The 16,339-nt window shown below is 45.2% G+C and overlaps 1 protein-coding gene across 1 annotated transcript in view; it reads left to right on the plus strand.

The window, feature by feature from the left end:
- The first annotated feature begins 3,483 nt into the window (after positions 1-3,483).
- LOC144142980 (uncharacterized) overlaps positions 3,484-16,339 on the plus strand; it is a 71,528-nt gene continuing 58,672 nt past the window's right edge. The window contains exons 1-6 of the mRNA XM_077674806.1: positions 3,484-3,570; positions 4,036-4,117; positions 4,608-4,726; positions 6,717-6,850; positions 11,607-11,680; positions 13,071-13,129. Of these exons, the coding sequence (XP_077530932.1) occupies positions 4,069-4,117; positions 4,608-4,726; positions 6,717-6,850; positions 11,607-11,680; positions 13,071-13,129 (435 nt within the window). The 5' untranslated portion in view covers positions 3,484-3,570; positions 4,036-4,068. The remainder of the gene's footprint in view (positions 3,571-4,035; positions 4,118-4,607; positions 4,727-6,716; positions 6,851-11,606; positions 11,681-13,070; positions 13,130-16,339) is intronic.

The following is a 16,339-nucleotide window of genomic DNA, read 5'->3' on the forward strand; positions in this document are numbered from 1 at the left end:
CCACCCAGGACCGCTAGGAGAGAGAGTGAGAGAGAGAGAGAGAGAGAGAGAGAACATTTTAATGAGCAGGATAGTAGGAGACGAACCCTATAGTGTTGCCCCAGCCGTCTTCGCTCGGGTCACTCACCAGAAGGGGCTGGTGCTCCTGGAGGATTTGGGGCTAGAATTTGACATCGGGAAGAAATAATGAATTCGGCGGTGAAATCGATTAACGAATTCGGTGTACAGAATGAATTGAATTCGGCACACTGAATCAATGATTGAATTTTTTGTACATCGGGCGTTTTTGTTCCTCCTCCTCTTACACTCCTCGCATCTGTCATCCTGATTGCTGAAGCCGGATGCCGGACCAGGATTCTCACCCGCTGTTTAACGCAGGGAATTATCTCCCCAATGACCGCAACGCTACTAGGAAAAACCATGCCCGCACAGAAGACTACGCAGGGTTCTGAGAGACAAGACCTGGCAACAAGTGAGATTGTACTGGGACCAGTGACGTAGACCGCCGAAAAAAACAAAAACCATCAAATGGAAGAAAGCCTTCGTCCAAACAATGCGGTAGTCAATCTTGTTTTCATCGTAGCCATTATAATTCTCGTTTTTTACATTTTGATGTGTCGATGTAATGTGTATATAGCACGGGCGAAAAATTGCCGGGATATGGGATTGTAGCACTCTGAAAATTACAGAGGGTGTTTTTTTTTTGTCTAACTCCGAAACACCCCCCTGGCTACGTCAGGGTCACCCTGCTCCGAAGTCCTGGACACGGGCCTTCATGGCCAATTCAAGGCAATCGTTCCATCTTGCCGAAAAGCACGGACAGCGGCTGTTTGAAGCTTCATTCCGATTCTTGCCAAAGGAGCAAAAACATTAAAATACAGGAGCCCAGAAGTGGTAAATCCGCCGAAATCTGTCCTTCCGCCTCAAGTGCAATGTAAACACTGAAAAAAATGTCCGAGCCATACATATCCCACCGCAAAATCTGTTGAGCTTCTGACCATGGCGCGTAAGATGGTCATCAGGGACGGTATTCTCGTGTTTTGTGTCCGTTTTAAAAGTGTCCGATTCGCTAAAACTGAACACCCGGATGTGACGCCATGCAAGCACGGCGGTGCTACCAGCCGCGGCTTTTTGGAGCAGACGATTTTTCGTCGCCTTGTTGTTGGTTCGCTGGCGGATAAATAAACACATTAAAGATAGCTTAAATGTGGTTTAATCGTTTGAAATGTGTTTACAACAACAACTGCGTAAAACGCAACCCAAAGCCCGCCTACAATAAAACGGACGCAAAACGGACGTTTTCAAAACGGACAAGCACGAGAATACCGCCCCAGAGCAGATCAGGACCTAAAGGAGGCGGGTCGTTCGGAGTGTGTGAATAGCGTCATCCCTCACAAATCGTCAGCAAGGGCTTGAGTTGTGGCGGTTGGTTCTCCAGAGGAATTTCTCTGCACCCATGAGCTGAGGCCTTTGCAGGCTGATAAAAATGCTGCGTTCGTACTGAAAGAAAGTCAGTTTCAAGTGAAGGCACTCGAAGCTGCCATAAAAAAACTTTGTTGGAGCAAGCGAAGACGAGGGGCAACTAAAAGCGTTTAAGGCAAAAGCCTTCACTCTTAAAAAAAAGGTCGGCGCACTTACTAACAGAACACTAACCAGTTACTTGTCCCAGCTAGTATTGACTAGGTACTTAGTTGCTTTTACTAACTGGTCATGCATGACCTAGTACGCGTAACAATGTGGATCTACTGAGTGCGCAGCGTGACATAGACACATTCACCACGCACATACCACACGTGGACAATCAACAACTGAATTGAGCAAGAAAGCTGCAGGATGCACGAGGAGAGCGAGCATTATTTAGTTACCTTTTTTTTTATTGCCTGCTTGGCGACAACACAACACGCACTGTTCAGTACACAAATTACTAGCTCCAGCCACCAATCGGCTGAAGGGAGTGGCTTAAAACATCTTAATTGCGCTAGAACATCCAGAATGGGTAACCACTCAGGCTCTTCCGGCATGACTCGATAAACTTCTCTTATATAAGCAACGCTTTCAATGAAGTACTCTCGCACTGTGCGAGCATCCTCTTCGGCATTTTGAACCGCCATGCGAGTTTTCCACATAGAATGCAGACTAAGTGCCATGAACATATCATAGGGCACGCCTCCATCATTGTTTACGGGCAAAAAGCGAATGCCATAAGGCGTTAATGGTAAGTCTTTTTTCAGGGTTCGTTGGAGGATGTCCCAGTGAAACACCGCATCCCAACAGTCCAGAAAGATGTGCTCAATTGTTTCCAGCTTTTGGCATAGTCTACAGTTAAGTGTCCATGGGTGTACATATAGTCCTTTTTCCTGCAGCCAGGGTTTCACGGGAAGCGTGCCGCTATGAAGTTTAAAGAAAAAAGATTTAACAGATGAACGTACTGGCATTCATCTTTACCAAAGGAAGGAAGGAAGGAAGGAAGGAAGGAAGGAAGGAAGGAAGGGGAGGTAAGAATGCTGGGTGCTGGGGAGGTAAGGGAAGGGAAGGGGAGAATGGGAAGGGGAGGTAAGATTAGAATGCTGGTGGACGAAAAGCAGAGAGGGGAATATTGCCTAGGACACTTACCACCTGTAACAGGAAAAAAAAAAAGTATTTCGGGCCTAATAAGCTTTAGTGCCTGTCCTAAGCAGCGCTAGCATTAAACCAAGAGTGTAAAACATGGTTATATTAGTCCTTTTTGGTAAGATGACATGTCATCACCCCGCTTCAAAGGGGAAACCAATAGCAATCATCAATCATCAGGGCGCTAAACCAGGAAATTGCCCGGTTGGATATGCTACTCATGTATGGGGATAAGGGAATTCAAAGGGAATTCACCCGAAAACGGGTAAGAAAAAAAAAAGGTATGGGAATGATAAGCACAAAGACAACAGCACGCACGAAAAAAAAAAGAGAAAATGCACAAAACTTTGGCGCAACAATAGAGTTCCTCACTGCGAAAAAAAAAAAAAAATAAAGCTAGTGAGTGGAGCAATGAGCGGAGCGCGCGGTGCGATACTTCACCCGAGATTATGACACCGTGGTTTACTCTATTTGAAAGGTTTAACTGCCAGAAAACTGCCCAAAGTGACGGCCGCAATCATCCTCCGTGGCTGTAATTTTCTTTTGCTCGAAATGCTAATGCGAGGGCAGTCCTTGGGCTGCCAGCGAACCATACGGAGCAATCCCGGAGCGGCAAAAGAGAAGCTAATGGCTAGAGAAGCTAGTGCAACGTTGACTGAAGCCAGGTCAATCCAAAGCAGAAAAGGTTTGTGCGCTTGTTTTAACTTCAACTTTTGCAACTTTATCTCTGTGGGCAGCCTGTAAAACATAAAAAAAAAACGCACTTATGAACGATTTTGCTTTATTTTAGCAGCATTTTGTCCTTTCTGTTCTTTAACTTTACTTTTGTTGATATCGTCTGCGTGACTGCGTCATTAGTGTCAGTGCAAGCAGGTGCAAGTCTCATCGGTGTCTGGTGACAGGTGTCATACATTTAGAAGGGGTTTGGACCGACAACAGTTTATGACATCTGTGCGCTTTGTGAGTCTTTGTTCTTTGTCTTTGTAGCTGTCTCTAAAGTAGAATCTGCGCGCCGAAATTTGGCTTCTATTTTAATACGGTGTAGACTAGCCGGGCGCTGAAAGTGTCGGGCCGAAATCGTTCTCTGCTGCCGCTGAATGCTGTCTTGATATCGCAGGTTTCATAATTACAGCTTACCTGAGTAAACAAAAGAGGCCACATTGAGCAGTTTCCAGATTACAGTTGTTCTAAAGTGCACGTGTTCAGTCGGTGTTCTCTCATTTCGAGAAATGCTTTAGTAAATCTATCGTCTGCGAGTGCCTCGCTGGTGGCACTTCACAAGTCGCACGCGGTCGACTGCTGGAACGCTGTTCCGAGTTGTAGAGAATTATATATGGCGTTCTCAACGTTTTCATATATGGCGTTCTCAACGTTTCTCAGAGTTCTAATGTGTGCGAGCGCGTTTTTCTTGTTTTTTCGTTTTAGGCTTGAGCTTGTTAGGAGGAAAGCGGCGCAGAGATGATGAGCGCCGGGCTTCGGGCGCCAAATGGCCGAGTGCAGGCTTCAGGTAGGGAAAAGGCGACAAAACAAACAATTATAGTGCTGCTCTTCTACAAAGGCTTTATGCGCGGTGTAGCGCAAATTTCATCGCGGCGTTTGGCCAACATGCTAGTGTTTGAATGTCGCTCGGGTAATTTGGGAACTCTTTTGGGTGTAATTTGTGACTGCAAAAAATAGCGCCCTGTTATTGCCACTAGAGGGAGTGCTTTATTTACTTGTAGCGGCTGCTGAGCGGCGCCTAGTCACTAGACAGGCATGGATGTCATTTGCAGTGCTGTATTGTTTGGAGGCAAGCCAGTAAGAGCACGTTTGCTACAAAAGTTCGTGCATTAAGGCCTAACTAAGTTAGCCCGTGGCAACTTTTCATTGGCAGTGACTTTCAAAAAGCATGCCCTGTGGTAGCATGAAAAGCAAAATTTATAAGGTTAAAGCTTACAATGGGTGTCACCACTTTCAACGGAGCTTCGAGACTCAAAACTTTCCTTTCCTTATTACAGCCCCAACTGCAACTGGGCATCTCAGTAGAAAAACCGCCAAGCCAACTGCACATGACTCCGACCGACTTCTGTCGGCTCGGGAAGAATTATTGGGCTTGGAGCAAGAGATCAGATACAAGGTGAGAAATATTCCCCGGTTGTGTGACCACATCTCAGCATGCATGGGAGATATTCAGCAAGGAATATCATGAAACTTGTATGGCTGCGGAAAACTTGTTGCCACTTGCCGTGCCACTTTTTTTTTCCCCATGAACATTTTGTTCTTTTTTGCTAACGTGCATTTGGCTGACTGTACTTATTTGGGTCACCATTTGGCCTAAGTAGATATATTCGCTTACCGCAACCCCTGATCCCAACCATGAGGCAGAGATAATTAGAAGGATAAGAATGGGGTTGATTGCATTTGGTAGGCATTCTCAGATAATGAATAGCAGCCAACCATTGTCCCTGAATAACAAAGTGTATAAAAGGTGCATCTTACCGGTACTCACCTACGGGGCAGAAACTTATAGGCTCACTAAGAGGGTTCAACTTAAATTGAGGACGGCTCAGCGAGCAATGGAAGGGCAGATGATAGGTGTAACATTAAGGGACAAGAGGGCGGGGTGGGTCAGGGAACAAATGCGTGTTAAGGACATATTAGTAGAGTTTAAGAAGAAATGGGTGTGGGCAGGGATGTCATGCAAAGGCAAGATAACTGTTGGTCATTAAGGGTAACAGAGTGGATGCCTAGAGAAGGCAAGCGCTGCAGGGGGCGGCAGAAAGTTAGATGGGCAGGTGAGATCAATAAGTTTGTGGGGATAAATTGGTCGCAGTTAGCGCAGGACCGGCATGATTGGAGATCTATGAGAGAGGCCTTTGCCCTGCAGTGGGCGTAGATTGATGATGTTGACTAATTATTTGGGTATCATTTCTGATTTTGATTGTGCACTCACTAAGTAAAGTTTAACTATCATGATAACCTCCCAGATGAAGCGTGACTGTTTGGTGATGATCCAGCTTAGTCCCTTGTTGCTTCAATGACGTGAAGGGAGGCTACGCAACAGGAAAGGGTCCAGTTGACCTTTCTAGAACCATTAAAGAAGCCGTTGATTTATAACAAGACAGAATTAAGCTTTAAATTCAGTGTAGTTAGCTTTGAATTAGACATGGCCTGTAGTACACTTGGCATAATATTGTCGGCTGTCTGACCAGTAAAAGTGAGCTTGCTGTACATATGATTAAGAATGAGGGGCTTGTTGAATGAATGCAGAGAGGAAAGCCAGCCGTCTAAAATGTTGAGGAAAGCTAAGTGGAGTAATCTGACTTATGTAGTTCTTTTTCTTTTAATGAACTTAACCACTACAAGGTGTATAAAAACATTCCTCGAAAGGGGGCGAAACCCGTGCTTTAGGATAAAGCGTCTGATGCTGGTCAGGTGATGGGGGTGACTGCTCACAACCACTTTCTGGTTTAAAAAGATTTGTGCAATTCAACTGTATCTTATGCTTGAGGGTCGAAACCAGTGGTTGTCCGTAAACTCAGGTTATTGTGACCCGCTGTGGGGGAGAGAAAGTGCTTATTAAACAGAAAATATTTACGAGGCAAAGTTTTGCCTCCGACAGAGGGCACGGGTCTTACCGGAGGCTCAGTGGCTAAGGCGTTGTGCTGCAGAGCACGAGGTTGCGGGTTCGATTCCCGGCCACGGCGGCCGCTTTTCTGATGGAGGCGAAAAGCAAAAACGCTCGTGTGTACGAGATTTCAGCGCACGTTAAAGATCCTAAGGTGGTCAAAATTAATCCGGAGCCCTCCACTACGGCGCGCCTCATCGCCTGCGTTGCGTCACCGCGTTAAACCCCACAATCGATCAATGAACTCGGGTTATTGTATTGACGCTGGCTACCACCTCTGAGCTAAAGATACAGTTGTGTTGCATATTATTTAAAACGGTAGGAAAATAGTTCCCCATGTTTTAGTCGGGCCGGTGTGGCTTCTACCATAGAATGCTTGGCTCGTTACACCGGCTTTTTACATGCTGCATAGAGTGGACGTGCAGCTGCAATCGATGCTGTTAGTTTTCCCACGTTCTTGTCGCTAGAGGGTCTTAGTGGTGCCCTTCGGTTTCCACAGGACTCGACCATCGCTTGTTCCAAGAAGTTGCTGAAGCAGAAAGAGAGCCTCGTGCGGCAGCTTCAGCACGACCTAGTGAAGGCTGAGAGTGAGCGCAACATGCAGACTGAGGCTCTCAAAGAGACTGAGGCCAAGTAAGGCATTGTCTTTCTCTTTCTGTCTGTCTGTCTGTCAGTCAGTCTTTCTGTGTGTCTGTCTTTCCCTCACTCTTGATATAACCCGCTGCAGTGGTTGTGGCGTTGTGCTGCTGAGCCCAAAAGTTCAGGTTTCACCTGGGCCCCAGTTGGCTGCTTTTCTGATGGAGGCCAAAAGCGAAAACGCCCCCCATGTGTTCCAGATTTCGGTGCACATTAAAGGGGCCATGCAGACAAAATACAGGTTAGTTTTAGTCGAAAGATTTAGTGTTTTATGGAGCCCCAAGTGCTTGTTCAGCAGCAAACGATGCTTTATTCGCTGAGAAAAAATAAACATTTAAAGTCAGAATTTCAATTCTCCTGCTAAATCGTGTTTTCGTAATGTCAACAATGACGTGTTACGAGCAGGGCCTTAATAATATATAGCCTGCTAGTCGAGGCTGCTCCCATCTCACAGGCACCCGTTTGAGTATCTTGTTTATCGCCGACTTTCATAGATGGCGCTGCAATACTGCTGAAGTGCCAGTGTTTGGACTTTGCTTTTGGCTGAACGTCTACACCTGCCGTATTTTTATTACAGTTCATACTAATCGGTTTCTAAAACCTCAGCTATGACTCGGCAAACATGGTGGCGTAAGCGACCGGGGCGCTTGTACCAGTTGGTCAGTGTTCTTTCAGACAAGACCAGCGTGTCAGACGGCTGTGTTAGCGGTCAGCCGGTAAACGCACTAATAGGTTTGGTATTTACATGTTCATTCGTAACTTTAATTGTTAACCCCACAATTCTTGATGCCACAAAGGGAATGTGCTTTAAATTTAAGCGCAAATAGCTCGTTTGGGCAAGCTTATGAGCCCTGCCTAATTTGCGTTTGCTTTTGCCAGCCCCCACCAATCGCAGAGCTGGTGCACATGACATCGTAGGTTCCGTTGCAGGAAATGAGCTAGTGGGTCGCATTTCCGTTCCCTTTTTTTCCTAGTTGTGTAACTTATTTGAGTGAAGTATGCATTAAAAGTGGTGTCAGTACGATTCTAACGAGGCAGTCTTTAGAATGAACCAAGCTTTTGTTTTGTCTGCATGGCCCCCCCTTTAAAGATTCCCAGGTGGCCCAAAATTAATCCAGAGCCCTCCACTAGGCATGCCTAAAAGCCCAGGTCTAGCTTCAGCACGCTTACCACAACCACACCACCCTCTCGATACATATAGGCACGAGTATAGCTGCATAGTGTAACCTTGTGTTAAGACGAACTTGATAGGACCGTGGAAATTTGCTAGTACTATTGAAAATTAAGCAGGTGTCTTTTGCATTGTGCGTGTCACATGAGAGCAAAAGGGCTTTGTCTTAGAGACAAAAATCGAGCCTAGTTTCAAGCGCATTCACTTCTTTCCTTCATTGGAAAGTGAAACAAGAGCTAAAGCCTATGGCCTTACAGATGCTCAAAAATTTCGAGAAAACCAAGATACAAAAAATTTTTACGCACAGGGCTGGCATGGCAGACATTCAAAAGATCTGGTGACTGTGATGGTAACTTACATATGTGTTTTTTTTTTCTAAGTAAATCGCAGCCACAGTAGCTCGTTTATACCCAGAAAGTTCAAATCTAAGTACTACGAGAGGTTCTCAAAGCGTGGATGAGTGAAAAAGCATACCGCAGAAACATTTCACTTTCATTACGCATGTATTAAAATGAGGGACCTGCTCTCGGAAAGCTTAGTAGTAGAATTAGACAAACGTCAAGAAATGAAAATTGTGTTAAATACCGTTAGTTTCACGCGCATAACCCTCTCTACACATAATCCGAACACCCACTTTCAGCACTCTGGGAAAAAAAAAAAAAAAAATCCTCACGTATTGCCCACACATTTGATGCAGGAAAGAGTGCACCAAAGCTACTCCTCAAGCAACACATCACACGCTATGTGGACAGAAAAAGCGCATATTTAGCAAGTAGAATACACTGAGTGCAAGACGAAAGTGACAATTCAGTTGTTAGGGGGCACTCGTCTTTGTTTTTCCTTCCTTGTCCTCGTATGTTTTGCACAATCGCTGCCATGGAACGCTTAGTCAGTGTTTCTTTGTAGGAGCTGCACGGCACAATGAGGCAGGCAGTGCTCGTCCTGTCTGTTTCTTTCATCCGAGTCTTTTTTCGCGCTGTTGCCCAGAATGACGCCATACCAACTTGCCCAGCGCACTACTCTGCACAATGAGCATTCCCATGAAGCTGCGCTAAAGAAAAAACCCCGCGTAGTATCCGCACCCCTACTTTGCCAATGAAATTTTTGCTTTTTTGGTGCGGGTTATAGGCGCGAAAATATGGTACCATAGTGTGAAAACAAAAAGACTGATGTTGGTTTAGTAAACCCAAAAAAATGTCTGAAATTTTGTTGGGGCACAGGATCGTTTTTTGCTTTTATTATTATCATTACTGGTGGCATATAAGACCCCTCCAAAAACATTTCTGGCTGTGCCATCCTGTGAGGCTCTCATCATGTAATGAACGTAAATATGATGATGGCCTTGTTAAGCCTCATAATTTTATGCCATTTGTGCATTTTCCATAATAAAGTGATTTCAGAAAGCACAGACCTTTTTTGGTGGAACCAATTCAGAAATGGGAGATTTCACTTTCTGTACTGACCCTGCAAAAAGTATACAGAACGCTGTGAAATTTTCGTGTAAAAAGTGAAAAAGTTACTCCCCACAAACCTAGTAGCTTTCATGTCCCTGGAATCCAGTAGAACCATTTCTGAACTACGATTCTGCATACAAAGAAAGCTTCTGCCTTAAAGGGACCCTGCAACACTCTTTGAGCAGTGCAAGTAAGCCTGCACGATGTTTAGATTACACTTCCAGGAATACCAGAGCCAAATATTACACGTGCATGTCAAGCGGTGAGTGCGCAAATCGCTGTGAAGGACACGGAAAAACCAACCGCACTCTCTTCAGTTTTCCTCATTATGCTCCCTTGGCATGGCCTAAACGACGTCATTGCGGCCATGGCTGCCCTATTGGCTGTCGCTGGTCAACTTCGCGGCTTATTTCTCGCATTTCCTGTGACGATACGCCGTCATCGGCGCTGTGTACCAACCACTTCTGTGCCTGAACCTGTACGCACAATTTTCCCGTTTCCTTTGTAGTTTGGGTATGCATGGAGTTTGAGCGACAAGCTCAATACTCCCGTTTCAAACGGACCACTTGACAACAAACGTTTACTGCTTCAAAAACGCCCTACCAGCCTGAGCGCGCGCTTGCGAGCAGGCAGCTATGCACCAGACCGGAAATAGAGCCCTCCACGTTGCGGAGAAAAGGAGAAAACTCCCTGGCATGTGATACAGTCTAATCCCGCTACAACGAAGTCCGCTTCAACGAAATTTCCACTTCATCGAAATATTTCCAAGTCCCTGTCAGCTAGCCTTAGAAGTCAATGCATCAAAGTCCTCGCCACAATGAACCATTTGTCTGGCTTGCTTTCGCTTCAACGAAATTTTCGATGAATTGAGCTGGTTTTGAACAATTATTTTACAATAAAATAAGCATAGCGCCAGCTATCAGTAACTTTTTATAGGTTCAGGACGCTTAGTTTCACCGAAAACATGCGCGGTGCGCCGCCACCGCCACCTAAAACAAAAAAAAAAAACGCATAGGTGGACGCCATTGTGTGATGGTGATAATGATGCGGCGGGCCGTCTTTACACGAGGCAGTTCGCCAAGCCGGAGCTATAGCCAATCCGTATCCAGTTGAAATCGCGCGAATGTGCTCTGCTGCTGGCATGGCTGCTGGCGCAGCGCCGTCTTGTATGTGTTGTGAGCAGCTGCCCTTGCAGTTTTCCTGCTACAATTCTTCAAAGTCAAGAGCAAAAATAATGTTTTCGTGTTTAGTCTTGAACCCGCGTCGTCCTATCTTAGTCGCGAACGGGCGGTCGCGATATATGCAAGCGCGCGCGGCTTGCCTGCCAAGGTCAGTTGCAGCCGTGCCTAGCCGGAGGATAATTAAGGTAACAGCGCCGTTCCTGCCACAAGCGAGAGGGGGGTCCGACCGCGTAGCAGCTATCTGCAAGTAATCAGCTCGGTGGAAACGCCTTGTTGTACAGCAATACGCTTTGCGCCTGCATTTCTTCACCTCTCCCCTCCTCCTCAGTATCGCGCTCTTTGCGTGCCGGTAAAAAAAACAGATAACCATTGGTGTGTTTGTTATCTGACTAAACACGACGTTACTGCGCGTCACTCTTTTTTCTAAACATTGTATTATGCTGCCAATGATGCGGAAATATGCCGTGCTATTTTTCTGGCCCTTCCGTGCTGTGTTGGGGCAGATTTCGCCTCAACGAATTTTTGCTTCAACGAAATTTTTTGCACGTCCCGTCAATTTCGTTGTAGCGGGATTCGACTGCATATCGAAGACCGCTGAAGAGAACGCCGCGAGAGAGAGCGCGCAGCTTTCGTCGCGTTGTCCGTGGTGGAGTTGAGAAGCAACAATTATGCGCGATTTCTCATCGCGCGTAATTTCGGTGATAGTGAACGGATTTTTATAATTCTTGCGGGAGGAGATTGCCGGTATAATAGACTTCACCCCGAAATCCATTCGCAGTAGTCGATGGTAAGTGTTACAGGGCCCCTTAAACACGAGCTCTGGGAACTGTCATTAACTCGAGTAATTAGCTTGAAAAGCCACGCGATGGGCCAAAAAGCTTTGCCTGTCTATCGCGAGTGCAATGCAGACGGTGAAATAACAGATCTGAACCTGCCCTTGTGTGCAGAAACGCCAAACTGAAGCAACAAATTTTGGACACCCATGAAACGTTTGCCAGGCTACAGGAGAGGCTGCACATGCGTGAGTGACACCCTATGTTTATGCTGCTTGTGGGCTTTGTACAGAGCATGGCTTTGTGTCTTCAAGGGTGCATGCTGGCTGTCGAAGAAGCCTCAAAAAACCCTTGAATAATTTGGAAAGCAGCTTGTTTTCAAGCCCTGGAAAGTCCCGAAATTTTCGCAGACTCTTGAGTTTTTTTAAATTGCTTAAATTTTTCTGTTTAAGGGGGGACAACATGACTCTTAGCAATTTCTTAATTTTTCAGCAAACACCGTGAAACTCGCCAGTCTTGATGCTTTTTCTCTGCTGATTTCAAACATGCCATTATTTTTTGAGTGAGGCAATTAGTTACCACGGTAATTACAGATAATCAGCCATTTTTGGAGAGTGTTGCTTGCGCTTTTTGCATTCTGTAGCCTCAATTACTTGCACACAATTTAAAGATTAATCATATGCATATAAATAATGGGTAAGTCTTAAAACGTTCCTGAAAAAGGTATATTTAAAGGTAACGTGAACTGCGTTCCAAAAAATTGTGTCATTAAGCTGTGATCTTTGTTTTCCTATACTATGAACCCTGGTGAGTGCAATAAGAGAATCGGTTTTTCAATGCACTGCTTGGAACTAGTTTTACAGCTCATTAAACTTTGGTGGCACCAGTGGCAAGGAACCATTTTGAATGCCCATTTCGAACACCCATCAAATTTTAATGAGCTGTAAAATTAGTTCCAAGCAGTGCACCAAAAAATCGATTCTCCTATTGCATTCACTAGGATTCATAGTATTTGAAAATATAAAGATTACAATTTTGAGGCTAAGATATTTGTCTATTGTTCTTTCAAAATGGCTAATTATCACTAATTATCTTGGAAACTAATTCACTCACTCAAAAAATAATGGCATGTTTGAAATAAGTGGGAAAAAGCAGCAAGATTGACAAGTTTCACAGAGTTGACCTAAAAATTTAAAGGAGCTGTTTTAAGAGCAGTGTCCCCTCTTAAAAAGGTGTAAAAGCAACATGAGGCTACGTGAGGACTGAGTGAGGGTTTGTTGCTTGATTGATCTTCTCTAGCAAATGAACGTTTTCATTTTGTAGCACGTTGCTGAAGCCATCGTTTCGGCGAAGGGGACTTATTTGGAGACAAGTCCCCTTGTTGAAACATTGGCTCAACCAACGTTTCAATTTTCTGACGATTTGGCATCATTTCAAGCCTCCATCTACCCCTGAACATTCGTCTTGTTAGGTTTATAGCAATTTGGTCTTTGAAAATTTATGCACGGAGCCTTGGAAGCCTTTGAAAACCCTTGAATTGTTGCCATACAAACCAGCATAAATTGGCCGACGAACGGAAACCACGTGAATACTGTAATCCTGTGTTCTCTTCATTTTTTTATTTCTATCTGTTAAAAGAGTGCAACATGAAATCGGAGGCCGGGAAATTGAACAAGCTGGCATGGGATAACATCGAGGTACGTGCATTGCATTTCGCCTCCTTTCGTGACACGCGCAGAAGGGTTGCGCATGCCCGGTACAGCGCCTTATGTCGTGCGCAACTTTGTGGGTTGGTGTGACCTTGCAGTGCATGTACCGTATTTTCGCGCGTATAACACGCCCTTGCATATATTCCGCACCCCCACTTTCAGCCCGCCGGAAAAAGAAAAAAAAAAATCCCCGCGTATTGCTCGCACATTTGATACAGGAAAGGCTGTGCCAAAAGTACTGCTCAAGCAACACATCTCATACAATGCAGACAGAAAAAGCGTGCATTTATCAAGTGGAATACACTGACTGCAAGGCGAAAGTCACAATCCACTCAGTGTCGCTGCTCTTGCAAGAGCTGTCATTTCAGCTGCAGGCCGCACTGTTGTACACAAGGTCAGCTTCACGGCACAACGCGTATTGCCGTGAAGCTGCACTAAAGCAGAAACCCTGCGCATTAGCCGCACCCCTACTTTACCACTGAAACTTTCGCATTTTTGGTGCGGGTTATATGCGCGAAACAGAGATGATTAGAATTAGAGATGAGGCAGAGATAATTAGAAGGATAAGAATGGGGTGGAGTGCATTCGGCAGGCATTGTCAGATAATGAATGGCAGCCTACCATTGTCCCTAAAGAAGAACGTGTATGACAGCTGCATCTTACTGGTACTCACCTATGGGGCAGAAACTTGGAGGCTCACTGAAAGGGTTCAACTTAAATTGAGGACAACTCAGCGAGCAATGAAACGGAAGATGATAAGTGTAACATAAAGGGGGGACAAGAAGAGAGCGGAGTGGATCAGAGAACAAACACGTGTTAAGGACATATTCGTAGAAATTAAGAAGAAATGGACATGGGCAGGGCATGTAATGCGAAGGCCAGATAACCGTTGGTCATTAAGGGTAACAGAGTGGATCCCTAGAGAAGGCAAGCGTTGCAGGGGGTGGCAGAAAGTTAGCTGGTCAGATGAGATCAAGAGGTTTGCAGGGATAAATTGGTCACAATTCACACAGGACCGGGGTGATTCGAGAATAATGGGAGAGGCCTTTGCCCTGCAGTGGGCGTAGATAGGCTGGTGATGATGGTAATACACTCAAAAATACAGTATTGTGAGAGAAGGTAGGAGCAAAGTGGGGGAAAGAAGATTAAATTCCTGGTGGCATCATGTTAAAGGGACCATGAAGACAAAATGCAAGTTTGGTTGGTTAGAAAGATTGGTCTGTTCCAATAACAATGATAACAGTTTTATCACAAACTTCATAGAACTAAGCTATGTAGTACTAATGAAGAGAGACAAAGCAGTGGCCACCTTTTGGCGAGTTCTCCATGACATCATGAGATCTTGGTAATGCCATTGGCAGTTGTAGACCTATGCCAAGAGACATGATTGGGCAGTTGTAGTGGGGCCTCTAGTTCTGTTTGGTGGTAGCACTTCATTGCAAACATGCAGATAACACATTGATAAAGTTGTTTCTGGGGCTTGCCCTAATCCTTCACTTCTGCCCGTACTACATCAGTGAAGTGAAAAATTTGAATGTTTCTTTAATATTTTTTCAATTTTTTTGGCGAGAGAACGTCTTTCTTGGCTCGAATGAAGCTGAGTGAGTTACAAAAGGCTAGTTTTTTCAGACTGAACTGGGTTGTATTTTACTTCCATGGCCGCTTAAAAAAAAAAAAAAAACGAGGGGAATTAGGGCAGTACCTGAGCCCTTGCCTTTCTTTTACAGTTAAACCTCGATATAACGAAGTCGTACTTGCGGGCGAAAATTTCGTTAAATCGAGAATTTCGTAAAATCGAGGTTTCGATTTTACAGTTAATTTAACCAGTTATTGAGGTTTCAAAACCTTGCCCATCGCTCAGAAACAACTGCTATGTAGTTACCTCTCCACTTAAAGCGAAATTTGTACTAAAACTGGCCGCGAAAATTGTGTGAATTAAGAGCCTCAACACTTAGGCAATGGAATTCGGATAGCCGACCGTAGTTCGTGTCGTCGTAAAACCGGCGCTTTTTCCGCAACGCCTCATTAAATATGATAGCCGACTAGGTTTTCACTTTTTCTTTTTTTCATTTCGGTCACTACTAAACGCCGCTGTTAGTCCATTGAACCCGCGTCCGTGCCCCGTGAACTTCACCCCGGCGAGGTGCTGGTTCAAAGTTACGCCTCTTTTCGTCCGTTCAGTAGTAGGCTTGGCCGCGGCGTTGAGGGGTGCGGCGGGCCAACAGCGGAAGGGTGCTATAAAGCTTTCTAAAGACTTTTTTCATGCACAAAGGCTCTGCAGTATGGGCGCGTGATGCAACCACGACACTCGAGATAAAGCCATGATTGAGAATTGAGCGGAGTACACACAGACCGCTTCACTTTGTGGAGCAGCGCTTACGTGCTCCCGCTAAAGTGGAAAGCTTACATTAAATATCTTCTGGCCAAATTTGATTAAGCAATTACTTGTATGCCCGCTGAGCCCTAAAAAAACGATTTCTCCGCATCGCAGCTGTATAATGAACACGTTTTGACCACGTTCGGAGAGCAATTTATTGCCACCAGCACTCGATGTTCAAGCCGTAGTGAAGAAGTCCGTAAGCAGTGCTTGGCGTTTCTTGACCAGGGTGGGCTTTACGTGACGCTCGTATGCTGACAGCGTTAACAAGGCTTGCTCTTAAACATTCGCGTGCGCCTGCGTGCCTCCGCAGAACGTCGATGGCATCCATCACTTCGGTGGCCGTCGGTCTACCGTCGGTTTCACTGACACTTCTACAGGCTCTTGTTCGGAACACTTTTCTTTCCCTTGGAGTGCTCATGCTGCTTATAAGACTCATCTAATGATGGACGAACAAAATATTACTGTGGTTATCAGCGAGCACAACCTAGAGCAGCAGCACCGTGAGCAAAGACACGTAGAAAAAAAAAAAAAACACTTGAAGTAGGCTTCGGCAGCCTAAGCATAGAGGGCGTTGCGTAGGCAACGATGGAGACGTCAAAATGGTGGCGGCACTATTAAACCGTCCATGACCGCTAGCGGTTTTTGAGCAGCAGCTTTTATCGCTTTTAATTGTTGTCAACCGCATAATTCACCGCTTTTCTTTCATTTTAGCCTTTTATCAGTAAATGTGAGTAATTAATGTTTTCAATGTAGGCTCTGAGAGGCAAAATAAAACGTGCCTCGACCGGAATTTCGTTCTTCCTTTCTCGCCGTGACTT

Source organism: Haemaphysalis longicornis, unplaced genomic scaffold (assembly GCF_048455015.1).
Source record: "Haemaphysalis longicornis isolate Haplotype H1 unplaced genomic scaffold, Haemaphysalis longicornis Haplotype H1 scaffold_6, whole genome shotgun sequence".
Lineage (NCBI taxonomy): Eukaryota > Metazoa > Arthropoda > Arachnida > Ixodida > Ixodidae > Haemaphysalis > Haemaphysalis longicornis.